The sequence below is a fragment of the Amblyomma americanum genome, chromosome 1, assembly GCF_052857255.1.
Source record: "Amblyomma americanum isolate KBUSLIRL-KWMA chromosome 1, ASM5285725v1, whole genome shotgun sequence".
Lineage (NCBI taxonomy): Eukaryota > Metazoa > Arthropoda > Arachnida > Ixodida > Ixodidae > Amblyomma > Amblyomma americanum.
In genome coordinates this window covers 409208830-409232081 of record NC_135497.1, presented here as the reverse complement: position 1 = coordinate 409232081, position 23252 = coordinate 409208830, and the positions used below count along the sequence as shown (strand labels likewise).

Sequence of the window (23252 nt, the reverse complement as noted above, 5' to 3'; positions counted from 1 at the left end):
ATATCAATAAGTGATGAACTAAGATTCACGTTTTCTGATTCCCAAAAGTAATCATAATAGTAGTAGCAATAATGGTGGTAATAAAATTAAGCTTAATAAATCATTACAAAAATTAGGAGTAATGTCATCGTAGATAGCTCGACATTAATCCTTTGAGGGTTTTTGTTGCATGTGTACAGCAGCGAATTTCTATCCCATAGGGCTTTTGACATATATGGCGATGATACTGTTTCAAATTTTGCACTACACTGAAAATATATGCTCACCAGGAGATGCTAACACCTCCTAGAGCTTACAAGAATTGTTATAAAAGTGTTTGTGCTACCTTCTTGTGGAAAAAAAGAAACTAGGTTTACGAAGATGCACTTGCATGGTTTCAACTCCTCCATATGCGTCACCTGGTCTTGTGGAGGTGCACAAAAGTTGATTTTTAACTTGACTAGCACTGTCCTTGGTTCATTATTACCAACGCCCACAGGGTGTTATTGTTCTCTGCTTTTTTTACTCAGTTTCCTTTAAGTGAGTCAGATGCCTGGAAAAGTTGCTTTACCGCCACACACGCCATTTTCTTTTCGGGCAGTAGGAGCGATGGATCTTCCGACTTGGATTACAACACCACCAGAACCAGATCAAACGACCTAAGTCCAGAGACGAAGCATAGAGAGCAAGTCATGACTAACGGCGAAACACTTTCCAAGGAGGGTGTCTCAGACCCCTTCTCAAGGCAGCCACACCCAATGAAGACACCGCGTGTATGCTAATGACTTGACGCCCAAACAGAAAGCAGACACCCATTTTATGCATGCAGAATGCGACCAGGCAGAGTGCGTAAAGCTGTATTTTAACGACTACCACACGGTGAAGAAACATGAAACATTTTTGCAGTTTTGAGTGATGCTGTGGCTAAAATACTGCTAATCACCAAAATACTGACTAATCACTTGCTCAGCTTTACCATCATTAAGGGACAAATTTACACTGTTGAAGGAAATACACTGAAGCCTCGATAATTTGAAACCGGTTTTGTGAATGATTTCCAGCAGCCCGAAAAATTACTACGCAAATTTTATCGGGCAGTTTCAGTGGCCTGGGTAGCACAGACTGGATAATTCATTCACTATGGTTATACCCTCCAAAGCTCCTAACATGAGTGAATGTCATGCCAGTTCAACGCTGCCAGTCGGAGTAATACCCAGTCGCTAATTTGGCAGCTGCAATTGATATTTCTTGTTTTCATGCTCAGACTTGCATGTCTCACAGCTTCATCAAGTTAGCTTTTGTCTCTTCCTTCTCCTCAGCGAGGTGTAGTGCGAGAACTCACATGCACATTTCTTTTCTCTTGCTTATGGGGATGTGCATGGTTACACCACAGAAAATGCCCCAGTGCAGAACTTCACCTCTGCACTCAAAGGGGTACAGACACGAAATTTCAGCAAAGGATGTAATCTGTTTCCTCAGCATATATGGATGCCATCCAGCAAGGCATCAGGTGAAATGTCCTTTAACATATGATTTTCAATGCATGAAAATTGACATAAGTGACGTGCAATTCAAACAAATCAAATACCATACCATCCCTGAATCTGTCTATCAAAAAATGGCCATTAAGAACGTGGCAGGCTGCTTGGCAGCACTTGGATAAGGCACAACCAGATGAACTTTTCATGGTGTCGAAGATTTCTGGGCGGGCGTATTTACTGATGCTGCAGTATGTCAAATGTGCCAAAAATAGGAGCTGCATGCTGTCACTGGCTGAAATCGAAACTGATGGTGAAAAAATGGTTAGTAATGAATTAGCCACACTGTGCTCCGGCTTATTTTCATGGCTACTGTACGGATCTATCAAGGTAAAAACACCAACATGCAAAGACTTTGCGCCTAATATCCCCTTAAAGGTACACACAAAGGTGCCGCTAACTGGGAACTTTAAACTGTTCACAAATATGCCACTTGAAGCTGTAGATACTTCTACAAACTTTTCAATGTTTCACGCACCGACCCGTACAAGACCACATGCATTAGGAGCAAGCTTCAATGCACAAGGCTCCAATGCACAAACAACAAAAAGCCCCTGACAACCACACAGTTTCGGCGTGCTGGAAGAAGAACTCGGACTTAAAAGAAGGGGACACACATTGGTGTCGAAACCGCAAGACTGCTCCTAAAAAGAGGAAAGAAATCAACAGTGACACGCCAGTCACTGCCCAGAAGCAATGAAGCTCAGAAACTGATCCAGTGCGGCCAGGATATTTTTTGGCCTAGCAACAGGGGTCCTCCTTCTTCTATGCACATGTCAGAAATGCACGGGCTATAATGCATCATGCAATAGGTGAGATTTTTACATGATCGTTTGCCCTGACAGTGGCACTTCGACTCGGCCCCTCTTCAAGAGTCCTTTCTGAAGATCCTCACATCGTACCTGACCAAAACGAGATGGCAGAGCTACCGCTGGAACAGCTGTGAAGGTGATAGGATGAGTACCCTGTGTGTGGCGTCAAGTATGTAAGGAAGAATAAATAAAAAAAATGCATGCTTTCGCGTTGCGATAGTTTAAAGCCGGTGCTAAGCAATCTTCCAGTAATCTTCCAGTAATTTTAAATAGATATAAAGACATAAATAACCCTACTAAGAAAGCATTGCATGAATTATTTCTTCAAAAATAATTCCCGACGTACTATAATTCGCGCCCAAGTACAGCTGCTCCCTTGTATCTTATGTAAATATGTTTTCTGTATTTCCCTATTGTAATTTATTGATGATTTTGTGCTTTCTGGCTGTCCTGTTTTTTGTGAAAACTGTAACCTGACTATGTGTTCGTTTTTTTTGTGTGTGTATGTAAATGTTCTCAACAAAGTCTGCTTCTATGCCTTGTAACGGCTGCCTGGGCCTCGTCAAGCTGTATACCTACAGCTTTTAGTCCAGGCAGCCGCCAGAATTTTCTGGAAAATAAATGGAATTGAATTGAATTGAATTGAGTCGTGTTTTCATTACGTGTGATACATGATAAACCTCACTTCAGGAATTTTGCATGAGGTCCAAGCCTAGCTACACCAGAACGTGATTGGTCGGTGCACTGAAAAACGGCAGAGATGATAGCAAAGAGGACGCATTCGTACTGTCTTCCGGACGCTTTAAACTTGCCCTCTGGATAATTTGCCCACATACTGTGGTTTTGCCAAGATCCGAAATATGAAAGTCTGCATAGTATTCCATCGCTGGCAAATATTAGAAAATTCTTGAATATTAATTTCTCAAAACGAATATGAACTAGGTAACAAATATAATGAATTCATATTCAAAATTTCGATTCATCGTGCACCTCTAAAATTCATAAAATTTCCAGCTTGAAGTGCACTGGGCACTACGCACAGAATTTAGTGTGTTCTGAACACTGCTGCAGCACTACAGATGATTAGAATGTGTAAGCCGTGAACATATTTGTGAGCACAAAAGCTGCCCTAAACGGATTTGTGAGAGTGCACTTCCCTCACTTCAGCACTTAGATTTTGTTCTTTCCTGAGGGTACGAATTTTGTGATACGAATATCTTTCATGATCCCATGAGATTCACATCATTGAGATCCCATTGTATTACATTATTTACGCCAAGAACATGACAACTAGGTCTTTTGTTGTATTTGGTAATCATAATGTATTGAGCTACCTCCCAAACTTTCTTTTCTTCATCGCCTCCACCATTGTAAAAAAAGCAGCACAGCTAAGTGTGATGAATGAAAGACAGATTTACTATACATTAATAGCCTTTTCATGCACTGGATTATACTACAAAGAAAGAACTATATATCCTGCTATAGCACGTTTCTCGTTCTTCCTGTGGCTACTTTCTCACCATCCACAACATTTTTGCACATTTTCCTGCTTGAGTTAGGCCAACAACCAGCAAATTTACTTCAACTGCCAGCGAAATGAAACAGTGATCAAAGAGAATTCTCCACTACATTAATGGATGGTATCCTTGTAAACAGCCTTAAAACAAAAAATATGTTTTGTGTGCAAAGGTAAGCAGTACAACATGTACAAGTCAGTGATGGGCACAATTTATTCAACCGTGTACAACACAATTCCCACAAATGTCTTAACAAAACAAAAATAATGAGAAAACCTTAATAAAATTCTGAGAACAGCAAAGCTGTATATATAACAAAATTCAACAAATTTTTTTTTCTACAATAAGACCTTCAAGAGCGACATATGATACCATGCCATGTATGTATAGCTGACTACTGTCGCTCAAAATCAGGTCTTTCGTAACAAATTTTGTAACAAGGTGGCAAAACCCCCATAAATATGATTAATCACTTTGGTTAGTTCTAGCTAGCAGAGCCCTATGTGATGTAATGCATTACATCATGTCACACATTCCCCTTACAGTACATACAGTCAAACCTCATTACAACGAACACAGATATTACAAATCACTGGCTATATCAAATTGTTCCTAAATATTTTCAGGAAACATATGCATTTCTTACTCTATGTATTGAACGCGGTTTTCCATAAAACAGATATATCGAACTGCCGAGTGCCAATCTGTGGCCGGTTAAATGGCAGGCGACAGGCTTTGCTTCACTACACAGGTGACTGGTGGTGGAGCGGCAAGCGTTCGCGCCATGGTTCACACTTTACCTCACTTTGCCAACAGCGATGCAGAAGATATAGCGGCGAGAAACGCTGGTAGCCAGGCAGTCAGCGCCCGTTTGCACCTCTCGTACCCGACGATAGTACCGCAGAACCAGCGACATGCACAGTTGTTGGCTATCCGGAACGCCACCCTAGCTGGCGTTCGATCTGCCGCTGCGTGCTGCGGTGCTGTGCGGAAAAGTCAACTGAACTAGTGCTTGCCGCTAGGTTTTTTGCGGCCTCCGCAACTGCCGCAACCTGCTTCGAAATGGTGCTAAAGCTACGGAAAATGTCTCCAGCAGATGCCGTTCTTTTGCTGACTAGATTTAGCTTCTTCATTGCGAATTTTTTGGCGACATTTTATATTACAATTTCCGGCTATATCGAACTATTTTAGGATTTTTTAAAAACCAGTTCGCTATAACGAGGTTTCACTTTATTAAACCCAACACACATTCCAACAAAAATGACCCCAGTGTAAAAGCATTACAATTTAAATATTACAAATTTATCAAACTTTCTTGAACATTAATCTAGGAATATGAAAAGAACTAGTGATTCTAAACCATAAATGTGTTGACAACACAGCACACAGCAGCGCAAAAAAAAAAAAAGAGAGGAGCACACTTAAATTACACAGCTTGAATAACACCACTCAGCTGTATGAATGAATGTACACTTCTGAGTGAATGTGCCCTCCTCGTGAGTGCACTGGTTTTCCCTAAGTATCAGTGTAAAGCACTGAGAAATCTAAGAGGAAGTGAAAGTGTTATGATGACAAGGGACAGATTATGCCACTAGTTGTGGCAGTCAACTGAACTTGTTTTCTGGACATGCACAGAAGATAAACAGAAATGCTGCACTAGACCATTTCACTAACTCATTCATGTGTTGTGCCACAACACTTTTCACACAAAATATACTTTCGATTCAAATGCATGACTTGCAGAAGCCCAGAAGGTTCCCTCAGGTCATGCCATCCTGCAAAAAAGCTACGAGGCTTCACCATAGACCAAAAGCTTGAAATCACCCAGAAATAGCATTAAATACTAGAAAAGACCAATGGAACCTCACTTGAGAACCACTGGCATGGACAGTTTTGGTGCCTACACATGGCCTTCCATCCGTCCATACTAATATAAATTTGGGAAATAAAGAAAGGTAGAGCCCTTGGAACAAAGTACAGCACAATAAGTAAGTACAGTAGTTCAAACAGCAAGTAAAATTTTAAGCTTCCCATCAAAAAGCACCTTTATTCACTTAAAATGCCTCCTAAAAATTTTAGGCCCTGGAAGACAAAGTGAGCATACGCATTTTCTTTGTTAGCTGCAAGCAGTGGAAAAGAGTAACACTGTTAGCCTATATCCTAACGCCAGTAATAGGTATTTAATACAGTGAATGCCCATTAATTTGAACTTCATTAATTTGAATTTTCAAGCAACTCAAACTATACGACTTGGTCATTTAATTCTGGAAATTTGAACACGAATTGGTTTTGCCACCAATAATTTGAACAATGCTCTGCTCTTACTGGGAAGTCTGGGTACACAGCCAGCAGGGCTATACACCCGCAAGGCTATGCACCAACAAGCCTACATACCCGCAATGCTATATACCAATAAGCTACAAACCTGCAAGGCTGCCTCTTTGGAGGAGATAAGGAGAAGCTATAAAAACAGCTTGCGAGCATCATGGGAGGTGCATCATTGGAGGCCGGAGAAGGGGGTGGGGTTTTATCTCTGGGTTCAGCGGCAGTGGCAACTATATTACATAGCTGTGTGACCTCCAAGCTTTGCGACTGAGTGCTTGTCAATGGTCTCGAAGCCTTCTGTAGTTTGCTCTGTTAGCTTTTGTTGTTAAAGGCCAGCTCCATAGGATTTTTGAAACGTTAAGTAGACCATCACATTATATCTCTTGGACCTTCCTACCATAGGTGCGATGAATAGTGTTCCAAAATAATACGGAGAACAATTACAAAATTGTAAGAACAAGGAAACGAAGCCAAAACTGACTTTCGACCAAAGTATGTCACGTTACAGCAACAAATGATGTCTCGGATACTGTGACAAAGCCCCTCACATATGCATTGAATGGCTTAATTCACAACTGTAAGTGTTAGCTTTGATCATCACTCTTTGAACAGCACTCTTAAGTACAAGATTTCAAGACACACTTTTTGCACTTGGCACTGCCAATGTACTTTTTTATACTGCCAGCAGCCAATTCTTTGACTGAATTAAATAGAATTTAGCATTTCGAGAGTGAATTAATAAGCTATTCCCTTCATACCAGCATATGACTGCCCACTGGGACCTTTGAGCACAATTCAACTATGACAAAAAAAAAGGCCAAATTAACAACACCTGAACAACAACCTCACATTACCAGAATCTACCATTACTATAACTACAACACCATACTGCTCAATTGTCATTATCGTCTACCCCTTCTATCTGCTGGCTTCTAAAAATTCCTGAGGCAAGTCAAGGTTAAATTGGAAAAATATTTACCTAAGAGCACTTGAAGTTTATTAAGCTTTGTGAAGTTACTTATGCATTTAGAATGCTATGTACAGTGTTGTTCAAAAGTGCCCAGGCCTCAGGGTCTGCTTTTCAGTGACATATTCTGCCCCTTATGACAGCAATAAAGGAATCAAGTTTCTCACAGCTGAGAATGATACTTCTCCCATCCTCTTTTTTTTGGGAGGCTTTGTGGGTGTTGTAACTACCCGAGTATAGCGCTCGAAAGCAGACCATTATGGCCTGGGAACTTTTGACCAACTCTGTACATCCATGTGCATTCATACTTGTGAAGTCTCCCATAATCGTGGGCCTATTAGCATAAAAAACACTCTCAGGACATTTCAGTGACCAACACAGCAACATTCTGCCTTGCATGCGATGAGGGAAAATGTACCGTCCTTGCCAAAAGTAACCAGGCAGCACGGTTTGCTTCTCAGCCAAATAATGGAGCCCGCACAGCATCTCTTAAGACAAAAAAATCTGGAAAGTTGTGAATAAGAGTTCTCCTTACCTTATGCAGATTATGAACTTAAGAAGTGCCATAAACGTTCCACTACACAGCTAAGAAACAAACCCCATGGCTTGGTTACTTTTGGCAAAGACATTACATGTCAATTTTTTAAAAAACTCAGTGTCTATGACACTAAAACTGCTAAAAAATGTAAAAAAAAAAATTAACTACAGCACAATCCTTCTGCAAGTTTATAAAACTGAAAAACACTGCCACGCAGCAAACTCATAAAAGTAAAACTGGAACAGCCCTCCACTCCAGCACAGCTATGCATGTGCTTTGGTCTCCTCCAGATAAAACTCTTCAATGTGTTCTACAGCTGCTGATTTCAACGGGAATAGAAACTAGAAGAATAAAATCACCCATGTATGTGTACAGCTCTTCACATAGGACACAACTGAACAGCAGTACATTACTTCTTTCTGATGCCTCCTTCAGAATGCTGTTGCTATGACGCTACAATGTCTAGGGTTGAGAGGCACAGCATTGTGGCAGCATTAAATTTGCTGTCAGTTGTTCTTGTAGCTGACAGGTGATTGGCAAAGGAAGAAGGAAGGCACAAATTAATGCAACAAACCTTAAAGCTAACACAGGCGCAAATGTAGACCTGTGGATGTGAGAGTTCAATTTTCAAGACCTGGGTGCAAAAAAGCAGACGGCCTTAAATATCCTGTGGACAATGGCACCTACTCTCTGTGGACGAGCCAGTGTCTCCCAGTCTCTGTGAACTTGTTTTCAGGGCCGATAACAGCAACACTTGATGTGCAGCCACCTTCACTGGCACATCTAAGTGGGAAGAGAGAGAAATCAAGAATACTGTAGTGTTACAGATGAACCTGTAAACGGTTCTGACAAGAGAAATACAAGCAGAACTACAATACCACCTCCACAACTGTTGAAACCACATATCCCAATAGTGCACCTTCAGCTAATTAACAAAATCATGGAGTTACACAATTTCCCATAATGCCAAAGCAGTAACCACTTGTATCACACATGTTACTGTTGCTACCAGAATTGAAAACATCTAGCAGAGGCTTGTCATGCTTGGACAGTCCTTTTTCACATTGTGCTTGCAATAGCCTGCAATAATTTGTAGAAGCAATATAATGCAATTGCACTCCTCAATGTCTCAAGATTCATCAGCAAAAATCAGAATCATTCTACTGCCATTCGTTATGAAACGCAAAAAGAATGAGTGATAGAAAATGCAGGAAAAAAGTGTTAGCTGAGAAAATCAAAATTAACGTTTACTTTCTTGTTCGCCTCTATCATTGCCTCATTTCTTATTTTATTTTACTTTGGAATACTGTCAAGCCCTTTTTAGGATTTTTACAGGAGTGGACAAGAACATATGGCATACCAATGCAGTTTCACAGACGAAAGTTTGAGGCTTAACATTAGGATGATACACAGGGAACTCATGTGGCATAGACAAACAGGGACTCAAGTCATAAAACAAGAATGGCACTTGAATATCATCAATACATTGGAAAAGAGCACAGCCGTAAAAAAGAAAAAAAAATCAGATTCATGCCGAAGCAAATGTGAGAGCAGAGCTCTCAGCTAGCTTGATAAATTTGTCCACAGTAGGCTGAACTGTAACTGATGGGTGCAAGTGGTTCCAATCTCTGACTACTTGTGGAAAAAATTAACACTGGAAGGTATTATTGAAACAAAAAGTTCTTCAAGGGTGAGTGCAATGCTTGTGTCAAGTAGCTCTTCAATGGTTAATATGAACAAAGTCTGTAGAGGACATCATTAATGAGTTATTAAGTAATAAATAAAAAAATTTGAGATGATGTAATTTAGCACGGCTGGACAGCGTGTGAAGGCCTGCTGATTATTAAGGTTGCGTGGGTGAATGTGCATGACAATAGCAGTTGAAGATAAACTGCACGGCTTTGCACCATTTTGAGCGCTCTAACGTTATCTTTTGGTGTAAGGGAACCAGGATACGTTCACGTATTCCAAGACTGGTCGTATAAGTGTGACATAAGCTAGAAGTTTCGTATCACTCATGGAATGTCGCAGGGCCCTTTTAAGGAAGAAAAAGTGCCTCTGATTCTGGTCAGAGAAATGCACCATTGCGACCAGTGAAAGCTCTGATCTCTCCTTTTCACTGTGATAAATAATGGTACAAAGATGGCAGCAATCTGTCAAGAAAACCGCTTTCATGCCGTGTGTGCGACCTATCACGGAATATGCCTGTGTTGTATGGGCCCTGCACAGCAATCGTTGATTGACAAGCTAGAGAGAATCCACAACAGGGCAGCAAGGTTTGTCTTGGGAAGGTACGGGCGAAGAGATAGTTGTACGGAAATGAAAAATTATTTGCAATGGGAATCCCTTGCTTCTCGTAGCGGGAAGTTAAAGCTAAAATTATTCTACTCAATATTTCACAATAGAACCGGCATAAATCGGGAAATTTATTTTAAACAGCCCTTTTAGGTTTCAAAATGACATGATCATTCTTGCAAAATTCGAGAGTACCATGCCAGGTCAAACTTGCTTGCCAATTCATTTTTTGTCAAGAGTGTGCAACAGTGGAATCACTTATCGGAAGTGCAAGTGTGCTCTGCTAATGAAGATGTCTTTTTTGGAAATTTGTAACCCCCCTGCTGTAACGCCTTCGGGAAATGCGGGGTAATTACTGAATAAAGAATAAAGAAAGCCTCAGAATCCACGATGCACTAGGGACCTGGAGGCGACCAGAAATGTGATTCGCTCACAATTTTCAACAATCATGCATAAAGAAAACATTTTTTTCTCACTTCTACGCATTGCTACGAGACAAATGAAGACCTGAGGGACTCGCAAAAAAAATTTGAAAAATTGAAAATTATGACAAATTTGGACATTTTATTAACCACATCCCCCTTTAAGGTACTCAAGGAGTTCAAAAAGCCCTCCAAGGAGCCCCTGGATTCCACAGAACCCAGTATGAGAACCCCTGAGTTAAAGCAAGCAACAGCCCCGCAAGAGAAAGATTTTGAGTTGTAACTATCACATCAGAGTTATTCTCACAAACTGAGACACTTTCTTAGAGAGAGATTGATTTAAGTACTAATGTGAATACCTTGTACACACCTTGCCATTTCTTACACAGAACAATAAAAATGTGCATTCTCTGGACCGTTGCAAACACATGTAGAGTGCTCATGCTACCACCAGTTCCACATGCATACAACAATCCTCTGAGCAATATGACAATGAGTTCCCAGAAAGTTCTCTAGCTTCTAGTTGCTCATCACGCACCTCTTGACTGCTGCAATGACATCATCTTTGGTGCTTGAAAATAATCGCTGTCGGTGCTCTTGCTTCATCTCATCAGTGATTCCATGCAGAAATGCTGCAGCTCCACAGTCACCCGGGGTGATGGGCTTGTCAACCTGGATTCACCAGGATGATGACACCACTTAAACACAGCCCAAAGTGACACAATGAAATTCCATCCACACAGCAGTTATACCTCTGTCACCATCACAGAAAGATTTAGTAATGATTTCCTCAACAGCTGCATAAACCCATTACCCTTTACGACAGCTGCATAAACCCATTAGTCATAACTGCAATGTTTAAAGTAGGCAAGCCAATTGAAGGCACCTGAAGGTGTTCCAAAGTTCAACTGTGCTACATGCAAGCTGAATAAGGACTGCACAATTACCATGCATTAGGACACAGACAATATGTGGCATATCAAAAGAGTAAGACTCCAGAAAGCATTGCCACTTTATCAGCTTGTGTGGACACAGAAAACACCAAAGACATCCAGCACTAAATGGTACACCGCACACCCTTTTTTACTTTGGTTTTATGGTTTTATAAGGTTCAACATCCCAAAACAAATCAGGCTATGAGGGACGTCGCAGTGGAGGGCTTAATTTCGGCTACCTGGTGTTCTTTAATGTGCACTGACATCGCACAGTAAACGGGTCTCTAGCATTTCGCCTCCATCAAAATGCAGCTGCCAAGACCAGGACTGAACCCGCATCTTTCGCGTCAGCTGTGGAGCACAATAACCAGTGAGCCACCACGGCGGCAACCCTCTTTTACCGGTGCGAAAGGAAATCAAGATGGCAATTTGGGTGAGTTGATGCAGCGTGATCTAAAACTTATGGCACAACACAAGACTCACAATCATTAAATTTTAATTGTTTATTATGAAGGGAAAAACTGAATACTATACAGGCAACCCATAGCCAAACAAAGCGCATTCATGAAGAAGTCAAATTTCAATTATATCGCGCATACTGCAGCTCCTTGTGAGTGAGAGCGAATGACAGCTTTGATGCACATGGGCAACCTGAACTGTTGACGTTGTCTGCCTTGATCCTCTCATGTGTAGCTGGCCACTGTTCTTTACGACAACAGTGCACTTCCAAAATTGTATTAGACCACAACCACACACCATCCAGTGTAAATCAAGAAACCCTCCGCTCTGTTTCTTCAGACTGTAACAATACTTCCGAACGTAATCGTTCAGGTGCCTCCCAGTTTCGGCATCTCCGTCAGATGCCACGTGGTGGCGATGGAAGCAGGGCAGGAAGAAGAGAGCTGAACCGCAGTGGTGGCCTAGTGAACTGAGCCTCCGCCTCACATGCAGGAGGTGCGGGGTAAGATCCCCAGAGCCGCCGGGTACCCCCTGATGATGCAATGGGTACAAGCTTTATCCTGACCTGGTGGTCGAATTAACTGGGGTGAAATGTTTGGAAAATGGGTCTTTGACACCACCTTGAGTAGATAGGAAAACACATTGTGTCATGGCGCTCTTTGGCCGAAGCTGCCCTTGCGCCAAAGAAAAAAATCTGCATCATAATCAAGAAGACAACTGAAAGCTTTCAAAGGAAACTGTTTACAGGGCGAACCTGTGCCTTCAAATGAACTAAGCTCGACGGTGGTGACAGCAGCATGACCAGTGGTTGTCAATGAAAAGAATCATCCCTGCTCTCGGCTGCGCTCAGTTAAAAGGTGACAAAGAGATTTTGAAACGAGGTGCCTACAACATCTGCAACAACCTTGAACACTGCAGAAAAAGCTGCGCTCGGCTACAATAATTCCAGAGAAATCTGGCCACCTCTCCAGTGAACAACAAAATGATAACATCGTATGCCAGCACTTCTGACACAGAAGATGAAGAAACAAACATTACAAAGGTTAATGGCACTATGTATTTTCGTTCACAGGTCAGTTGAATGTCACAGGCAAATGCTAGAATTGTTTTTCCTGCACCCAATAATCTATAGAGTGTGTGCAGAATGATCAAGCCGAGCCCCAACAACAAGCTTGGATATACAATAAAACACAAGAGAACATTTGTTGAATATGCAGAATCAGCCTCCTACAGTAGTTAATTGACCTGTGAATGAAAACACAAGGGCCACAGTGAAAGATGCTTGAAAGAATGCCTTTGGGAGTACTGTTACAATGTAAACAAACAGGGTGGCCATTTTTTTTATTTACACTGTGGAACTCCACGTACGCTACAGTAAAACTTCATTAATTTGTTAATTTGACCCCCGTTAATTTAGAAATTCCAAATCCCACAGAGAACACTCATGTAATTTGGATGCTCATTAATTTGGACACTGCAGGGCTTGCACTGGTTAATTTGGACAAGCTCCAGAGGGGCACCGTGTCGAGGTATGACCAGCTCAGCTAGCAATCGTCCAAATATCTATCCTCAGGCCTTGTTCCCCGTGCACCTCAGATGCGTGAGAAGGCCAGTACATATAGGCCGAGAAATAGTGCAGCCATGCAGTTTCATTTTTGGTGTTTCGTGGCGACTCTCAGCCGTGCACCAGCCAGCCAGGCAGCAAAGCTCAGCTGCACATTGTTAACATGGAGGCTCTGTGGCCATTTAGAAGGCGGGTTAACTTGTTGCTGGTCTTTTATATTCATTTTTCAAAGCATCACACCAGTCCAGAGCAGATTCGCGCTCTCCTCGCTTCTGTCTGAGCGATTGTTCCGTTCCTCCAGTGTGCCAAAAGTGTAGGCTCGTCGCATGCTGTTTGCTGTTGGCGCAGTGAAACCTCCTCACGTGCAACGCCATGGCTCATGAGGAGGCTGCACCACTACTCGATCGCATCATACGGAGCAGTTCTGCTGCTGACGCTTCCGATAGTGTGTACATGCATTAAGGTATTTGATGGGACTGCAACAAATCATTCATGCCGCATAGTTTTCATTTCAAAAGCAGACAATCCTTGCCCAGTTTTCACCAAACAAATTAATTATCATGCTAGCAGTTTTTGGCAGCTTTTTTGAAGCCATTCTACGATTCGACCTTAAGATAATTCGGGCTTTTTTTCCACTCCCTTGAAGTCTAAATTAATGAAGTTTTACTGTATTTCTAGTCAGAGGGTACCTATATATTATGCTCGTTTCTTTATATTAAACAGTTGGAAGTTAGTAATTAGGTGCTTCTTGTCCTTCTCATGTCCACCTCTTGTACTGTGCTGTATGTTTGTTAATAATAATAATAAAAAAATCGGCGCACATTTGGAAGCCGGAGCAGCAAGAAAGGGATCTCGGCCGTGCGCGCCGCAGACGACTCAAGAGCCTTGGAGAAAATTTTACTCATTGCCAACAGAAAGCACGTAACCTTGAGCGTACATCGAGATGCCCTCTCCACTTTGCTCATGCGTAGCAGCGCCAGGTAAAAAAAAACATGACTCGAGCTTTCTGGAAACCTCTCTCGAGGGCATGACTAATGACGACTGAAGCCTCGGCGGGAGGGTGAGAGAGCGATTGTATTGTGGATGCTATGTGTGGGTGCGAGCCTGCCTTGGTGTTAAGCGACAAACATGACTCCCACATGACTCCTGGGTCAACGCCTCTGACACCCAGCCACAGACCAGCGAGGGAGCGTGTGCCAGTCTTGGGGATGGCTACTTGGTGATCCTCCAGTCGTCAGACTGACGCAGAGCCCAGTGAACAATTTGTGTTTATGTGTTCGCCTCTCACTTGTTTCAGTGCACTGTTGTGGCAACATCTCTCTTGCACTGTAGCCTCTGTTACATGTTACTTTGCATGTGTTCTTACGAGTAATTAGAATTTCCTCTGTACCTTCTCTTTTCAATATAAAGTTTGTTTTATTTGTGAACCTGACTCCGACCCATTCTCTGGCTTGTGACAGGCGGACGCAGGGTACTAAACGACCACCACCCCCCTTTGTCACTTGGTGGCTGGTTTCTGGCTGAGCTTGCCAAACTGAGTCGAGAGTATCTATGGAGAGAAGAAACCACTATCCGCACACATCTTAGGGTGTCTATGAGCACAAGCAACAAGTGCGCATTGGTGACAATGTTCCAAAATTGTAAAGGGAACATAAAAGTGAATGGTGAATGCTTTCAGGTCACTACACATATGCAGAGGTAAGCTTTAGCTTAGCCTGATAACAGGTTCCAGCACTGAGCCTTAACAGAAAGTTATGAACCCATGCTCAAGCTTTGCAAGGAACATCCACCGGACCTCCAGAGCCACAGCCAGCCACCATATACGGTGCTGCTGTTGCATGGATGGGACAGACCCTGAAAACAGGTGAAGTGTATGGACATGCACATATAGAAAACAGCAGCACAGCAAAGCCCTATGACCTGCAAGCTACTCTGGTGACTGAAGTAAGAGCAGTGGCCTCAAGGTATACTTCCAGGGCACTGTAAATAACTTGAGTCTAGGGGTGCATCAATATTCGGAAATTTCGAATGCCGAATCAAATAGCCTCGTATTTGCTTATTAGAATAAATCAAATAGTGTATGTTCAAAATTATTAGAACTGAATCGAATATGCCCTCAAGTTTTTGAATACTTGTCAAATAATTGGCGCGAAGTCCGAATAAGTCCTGCCATATTTTTCTTCCATGACTATTAAAAAAAAAGGGGCCATACACACCACGTTAACATGCTGCCGTGATCGGTATGTGTGGGATGGAGCGTTCAGTGCCATGGTGAGGTCCATTCGTGTGGCGGTGTTTGTAATCCTCATACATGGCCTCAGAGACTGGACGACACAGCAAGGCCCAGGCAGGTTTAGCAAGCCCAGCCTTTATGCCTAACCTTGGAGGCCATGCCTCATACTCAAGTTCTCACCCGTCTCATGCACTAAGACCTGGCACTATTTTATTATCTTCTATTATCAACAGCAAAAGGTACTTTTCCATCAGCATAACGCGACAATGATAAAGTTAATAAGCTGACTTCGTGTTGCGACTCCCCAAATCAAGATCAGTATTGCGTCTTTTAACAAATACAGCTATAACTGCGAAAGCAGCGCTTCACTGTTCTTTAAAACTGCTCACTGATTATTCGCACAAGCAGTAAATATTCGTCAAAACATTTTATTCGTATCTGATTCAGCTCTCTCACTATACAATTTGTATTCGATTTGGTTTTCAGCTAAACTAGTCACATTTGATGCCGTAGCAAAGCTACACTAGAGACTTTTAGTATAACATACGCAGACATACACAAAGGGATAGCGAGCGCTATAAAATAGCATCCTTCGTATTGCGCACGTGCCAAACGCTATTCCAAATAGAGGTTTAACGTACGTGCGTGTTACGTACCCTGTTTTTTTTTAATTTAGCATGCATGCTCTTGCTTACACTAGGAAAAATGGCGTTGTCAAGATGGCGGTGCCCACGTCATCCACTTTGGAGAGAATTCGTCAATGTTATTGGGTTTTTAGGCATATTCATTGCCCTCAAATGGGACACGTGATATTCGCTTTGCCTCCCCTCGGCAACAGCATAACGAATGAGGAATAAACTTGCCCACTTTTTGATTCTGTGTAACGAATGCGCAGTTCTTAACCGTAACAAGACACCACCGACTGTGGATTGCCTTGATCTGGATTTTTACGCCAAGGTAGCCTTGCCAAATGCAGTCATTTCGGCAGTAGGCAGAAGGGCCCAAAAGAACTCAACATGACATTATCAAAAACCTAGCTCGGTTCAGATACCCATAAGAAATTGGGCCCTGACTAGACTTAACTGGCCATGGAACTGGCTATCTACACGATACGACTTGGATAACTTTGACTAAATGTGAAAAATGTGTCACAAAATATTTTCACATTTTAACACTGGATGACGCCACTGCGTCCTGCGTTATCATTGCATTCAGGTTGGCATACGATAAACTAAATGTGCTTATGCGATTTCCACTGAAACCTCCCGCTAAATGGTTGCGTCTAGCATACGTAAGCGCTCATACGCTATTTTAAAACTCTCTAGAAGTCGTATTCAATTCGTTTTGTAAAAGTACTATTCGCACACCCCTACTTGAGTCATTGTTCACATGCTTCTGGCTCTGCTACCACTGATGTTTTGCATTTTCAACGGCAGATAAGACTCATTTCCCAGTGCCACAAAGAAAGCAGCTATTGATTTTAAGCACCCAGGATTGCCTAAACAAGCACAGAAGAAAAGCATGCACTTAATGGATGGAATGTGCAAACTTATACAATTAAATATTCAGACAAAAATTCATAAGGACAAAAAAAAAAAGGGTGTTCACTACTACATAGCGGCCAGACAGCTGCTATGGCAGCCAGAGTATACAATAGGTGTATCTGTGTGGCTTAGGTTCCTGATGCAAATACCATATTTACTCACGTAATTTCCGCCCACTCGTAATTTGCGCACCCCTAATTTATTACGCGGATTTATAGAAATGAACTTCTCACTCGCATATTTTGCGCTCCCTCCTGTGCAAGCAGACTAGAATGCACACGGGTGTGCACGAGGCAGGCTTCAGAAGATTGTCATCACGTGTGGCTGCGAAAGGCGAGTTAGTGGTTTCAAAGAAAGTCAGCACTTCGTTTGTAAACTGCTTCCAGTAAAGAAAAGTCAACTGCATGCCATTTAACCTGCCCCCTTGCGCCAGCAGTCGCTTTCTGGCAACCTCCTTTCGGGAACCTCCGGAGCGTGCGTCGCACTAGAAACCGAAACTGCCAAGCCACTGGCTGTTCTGTTCGCTGCTACTCAGCCACACGTGCAGTCCTACCATCACTTTCTAGGACGTGTTCACTAAATCTCCACGTAATTTGCGAACCACCACCTTTCTGAAGCTTGAATTTTAAGAAAAAAAAGTGTACAAATTACCCTGGTAAATACGGTATACTTGGTCACCACTTTCTCGATACTTAACAGCTAGGGCTGACATTTACACTGATGAAAGAATCTACAAAGAGGAATGAGTGCAAACGAGACGGAATTCAGTAAATCTCAAGCAGATTAAGTACATAGTAAGCACCACAACACTACTCTTTCCACTCACCCTTGCAAAGCAGGCTAGCTTGGCTTCTTCAAGGTCCTCTTCAGTGAATTCTCCTCTTGTGAGCCATGCCACAGAGTCACAAAACACATCCAATGTTTTCTCCATGTTAGGATCCCTTCAGAAGAGGAGAGAAAAAATTGGAGGGGACACTTAAGCTCCGCCTTAAGGGTATGACGCGACAGCGTAATGGGTTACTTCCTATATATGCAGAAGGTCATCCTCTACTTTACATTCCTCGATCCCTGGGAGTCCTCATACCCTTGCTGGCGCAGTGGTGTGCGATTAACTCTTTTGTTACCATGCCACTATGCATCAATTACTGGTGGTCGACGAATTCGAAGCATGATTTCAGCGCTGCCAGGGCCGTCGAGGACTTTTCGCACTATCTAGTTTGTTTTTTAGACACTATACTGTGAGTTTCTTGAGTAGTTTGTATTTTTCTCGGAAGGCGGTGATTTTTTAAACACCTTTGAAGTTGAGATTCAGCTACCATAGCATGCTAAAGTGCTTTGCGGAGAAGCCAACCAGCACAAGTTTGCCACTCGGTTTTTTTACGGCCTCTGCAATTGCCACGAGTGGCTTCGAAACAAACGTAAAACTATGGAAAAGTGTCTCTCAGTTGCTGCTCCTTGGCTGACCAAATTTTTCTTCTTAAGCAATAGTTTTTAGAGAAATTTTATAACACAAATTTTGGCTACGTGAAATGTGTGGCTATTTTGGTTATGTGAAATCTCGTGGAGGCATGATGCTGGTTGTAAGTAAACTAAAAATGTTGAAAAGTACATTTATCAAGCTATAGTTTGATATATTACATTATTTTTCTCACTGCAGAAAATTTCTATCAAACACACTTTGGAAATGGTGTGTTTTTATTGTAGTATCAGAAAGACATTTCTAGCCGGAACATTTTTTGTGATACAAACTTAAACATTTGGTGGCTAGTTAATAATAAACTGGAAACGTTTGCAAGTTCCAGAAAGTTTTTAATACTTTTTCTCCAAGACATATTGTCTTGCCAATAACCTTTCCTAGATTTTCAACTTTTTTGTGTGTTTGCCCATTTTTTTCACAGTATTCACACAAAGTATTTGTGTTGAAATAAATGTCTTCTGAAGCACATTCTACTTCCATCATGTTCGTGCAAGTTTCCCTTTTTTACGCTCTCCTCCGCCCTGCCTCAAGCCCAGACCTAAGGTCACGATGACTTACAACCCCACTGATCTGAGACTGCCGCCAAAGACCAGAGACCCAACTGACCCACCTGCCCACACGAGAACACAGCACCCCAGCCCCTGCCATTAGGTGAGTCCACAGGCCTCGGCATTGGCTTCCGGCGACCAGTGGCTCCTCTGTCTTCGTGGACCTGACTTCACCCGCTCATCATCTTCTCATCTCTTTCATCGTGATGGAAAGCCCTTCATCTCTTCATCTCCCTTCATCTCTTCTCTGTTCATCCCTTTTGCCACGCCCATTGTCGCGTCCTGCATTTCATCGTCATTGCCATTCTTCTAGTTTGCGCGATCAGGATGATCGTTGCGTGGCCCCCGGTCACGTGACGGACTTGAAGACGACGAATTGGGCAGTGGAGCGGGCAGGAGCGCTCGTGCTAAGCCCAGAGCTATTAAATCATATCATCACCATCTGTCATCACACCCAGTTCTTCGGCTTGGTGCCATGTAACAATATTACAGAAAGCTTTTTGCTTCAACACAAGAATACAGTTTAAGAATGAAACCATCGTGGTGTTTGTCTTAGAACTTTGGCAAAAGATAGAACACAGCGACTTCAAAACACTACATGTAGACTAGACAAGTGCTTGTCTCATCGCTTGTCCGTGTCTTTCGTGCTATTTTATACCAAGATGACGTACCAACTGACTCAACTTTCTGTTTTACTTCAGAACAGGTCTCAACTGTACGCTGACAGACCACTCTGTGAGTGAGATTTATAACAGAGCCATATGGTCACAACAGTTGGTGGTGAAAAAAGCCCACTCTAGAAATAGCTCTTGTGTTTGTAAGAACAGTGGAGGTGGTGGAACACAGCACGAGTGAGCTACAAAAAAGCCATACTGACAAATCTACTTCTGCCCTTCAAGTGGGTATGGCAAACCATGTTAAGCACCACAATAAAAGGCACATAAAAACGGCCAAGTGGAAAGAAAGTGCAAGGACTGAAGCCAAGGAGCAAAAGCAGGCCCTGGGCATCAGGACAAAGCCAAGGCCCTAAATTCACTGTGGCTCTCGAGATCACGGATCGTCTAACTGCAAGCATATCAACACAAGGTGTTTTAAGTGTGGTAAAGTAGGTCACCTGACATGTTGCTGTCTGCCTAGTGCAGGCAAGGTAAAGAAGCAGTCCACAACTAAAGTCGCACTGTGCAGTCGACCAGCAGGCTACCTAAGCACTACAGTAAAGGATCATTATCGAATTTCAAGGGACCGAAAAAATGCTCAAATTATGCAATGTTGGAATTATAGACAAACCTTGAAAAAACTGACAAGAACTGCTTGCATCAACGCAAATTTATTTATTGAAAGATTGGGCAACGGTTGCCTGCTTTTCAGATAAGAACAAAGCAACACTGAATATTTTTCACATTTCCTTCAATGTCTTATTGCATGCACACTGTTGAGAGCGTCAAAGCAGAACTGCTTCAAAATGGTAACGGCCTCTCCAGTATCTTTGAAGGAGCGACGTGGCAGCAGTGGAGCCCCCAAGAGGCGGTGGCGCTTGTGCGCCAGCAGTGCTAATTGTCCAGATTTATGAATTAACTATAGATGAATTACGATAGGGGTGTGCAAATAGTAGTTTTTTGGCTTGAAACGAATTTGAAGCAAATAGTAAATTTCTTCGAAGAATTTTGAAGTGAATATTTGGAATACTTCTGGAATGCAAAAAAAAAGTTGTACAGCACAATAACCATTTTCAAAATCACGTATTGTTCTAACACACAAAGCCATTTTATGAAATAATGAGAAAGTGCATTGAAGCTTTGTCAAACTCACTGAAGCTGTGTCAACTTCCTGCAAAAATTGCTATCAGAAAATGGGGGAGTCGACTAGCATGCGGTGCCGACATATTTGTGGGATATGAGACCTATCTTTGGGCCCTCCAACTGCTGCTCTTAACAGCAATTGCGTAATTGCACACCTGTTGCTTTTAAGCGGTGACTCCATGAACACCTTCTAGGAGTATGCACCGTGCGCCCCAAAGCCACCCTGTGTCAGGCGTCGGAAAGAGACACCCATCTCCACGTGCCTCGTTCTAGCTCCCCTCTGTACCCACGCCATCATGCTTAATTAGCAAATTTCACACAAAGAGCGGCAGAGGCAGCTGCAGTCAGCTCAGACTCGTCCTGCGGAAGCGCGGATGTGCAGATATCTGGCAGGTACAGGTCTAAGCGCCACAATTGCACCTGCCCGTGTCTGCTGCCACTCACATGCACATACTGGCTTGGGTGCACAAGCATGCGGCGTGGACACCTAGCAAGTCAGGGCTTTGGCTGGGCGCGTTCCACAGTGCCACCCCGGAGTGCACTGAATTGTAACCACATGAAGCAAGCACTCCAGAAACGTTATCTGCTCAAGACGAATAATTTGAGATTTCAAACACCAAACACTCAGATTAAATTGAATACCGAATACTTTACTATTCGGCAAAATATTTAAAATTACCGAATATCTGCACACCCCAAATTAACGACCTCTTACTGCACTTGTATTCTCTGCACACATAGTCACCCCCAGTAGCCTTCACAGTTAATGGAGTGCCTTTAGAGATGGAGCTAGATTCAGGATCTCCTGTCTTGCTCATCTACAATGACACCTTCAACCAATACATGGGTACCTACCAAGGCTAATCAAGAGAGACATCACGCTCAAATCCAAACTACGAATTAGGAACTATACCAGCACAGGAAACTGTTGCTGCTGATGTGCACCTCGGCAAGACTACAAGTCAGTAGGCACTCTTGGCAGTTGCCTGAAAAAGACCTAAAGTAGGCTCACGACAATTCAAACTCTGACAATTCTAACTTTTCGTTATTCAAAAAAATTTCAAAATATTGGTTGGCTGGCTATATTTTCAATGCATTTTAAAGTTGCTCAATTAGTGCCGGGGATTCTCATAAATTAATTGAATTCAAACTTTTTGGCTTGCTCCAGCACTCTTGGCACACAAAAGAGCAACGGCTGAGGTTATATACACGAGTTCTGCGGCGCTGCAAAAGTTCTAAATTCGACCCCCTCCACTCCGATAACTCAGATGCGGTCCGCACGGAGGCCATGTCGATTGGAGTCGACAGTCACAGCATAATATCATTTTCCAAGCTTCGCTACCAGTCCACAATGACATTGGCTATCGGTTGCACCACAAGCAGCCAAGGCCAGCTGCGCACTTGTTCAAATGCTGACTGAAGTACGTTGGTATTTTTTTTTTGTTTTTAGGTGCCACGCTGTTTTGGCGCAAATGCAAATGGATGTTCAGCTCTCTTCCCTCCACATGGTCAACACGAGCTGCTTGCTGTGTGGAGGTTCTACCGCTACTGCGCCACACCTGCGAAGGAGGCTGCAGAAGGCTTTACTATTTTGAACCATCTCTGCTTTGATTTCATGACAGTGGGCATGCAGTACACCATGACGAAATTGCGAAAAACCATCACTGCCCCAGAGTTTTCAGTAAAAAGCAGACGACCATTGCTTATCTTTTCATCAGTTGTGTTCGCTGCATTGTAAAACTGCTCTGTGAAAGGTTTTTTTGTAGCCATTCGATTATCAAAACTTCAGATAATTCAAACCTTTTTTTTTGGTTCCTTGAGGTCCCAATTAATGTGGTTTTACTCTATTGGGAAACCAATGCATTATTGGTAACTTTTTTTCAATTATACAACCAGTCAGAAACTGTTGACTGAATAAAGACACCAGAGCCTTTCACCCATATTTTATGTCATGCCAAAGCATTAAGCTACGTTTGCACAGTGAAATAGTTGCAAAGCACTATTTGTATGAATACATGTCCATAAAGCAAACCACACTTAGTCTTGGTCCACATTACGGAGCACTTCTGACAATTCAAACTTCTGATAATTCAAACAAAAATCTCTGGTTCCTTGAAGCTTGAATTAATGAGAGTCTACTGTAGTTTCGTAGGCAGACAAAGGCTGATCACATCTGATTTGCTATAATGTGAAGTAAACTCAGCATAAGTGGAGGAATGCGGCATCAAAGGCAGAGTTCTGGAAATGCTCCAGGAGTTTGAAGACTTTTCACATCGGGTTGTGGTACACTGAAAGAACAA

At 42.5% G+C, this 23252-nt stretch overlaps 1 protein-coding gene across 3 annotated transcripts in view; it reads right to left on the bottom strand.

Moving 5' to 3' along the window:
- Positions 1–23252, bottom strand: part of LOC144115801 (uncharacterized) — a 59300-nt gene that overhangs the window by 11284 nt on the left and 24764 nt on the right. Inside the window, exons 2-4 of one of the 3 annotated variants that reach the window (XM_077650293.1) lie at positions 17955–18069; positions 10932–11065; positions 8364–8459 (exon numbers count right to left, since the gene is read on the bottom strand). In XM_077650293.1, the coding sequence (XP_077506419.1) occupies positions 8364–8459; positions 10932–11065; positions 17955–18069 (345 nt within the window). Of the gene's footprint in view, positions 1–8363; positions 8460–10931; positions 11066–16240; positions 16508–17954; positions 18070–23252 lie in introns of those variants that run through there. The other 2 variants (XM_077650294.1, XM_077650295.1) reach the window with 2 other exon arrangements.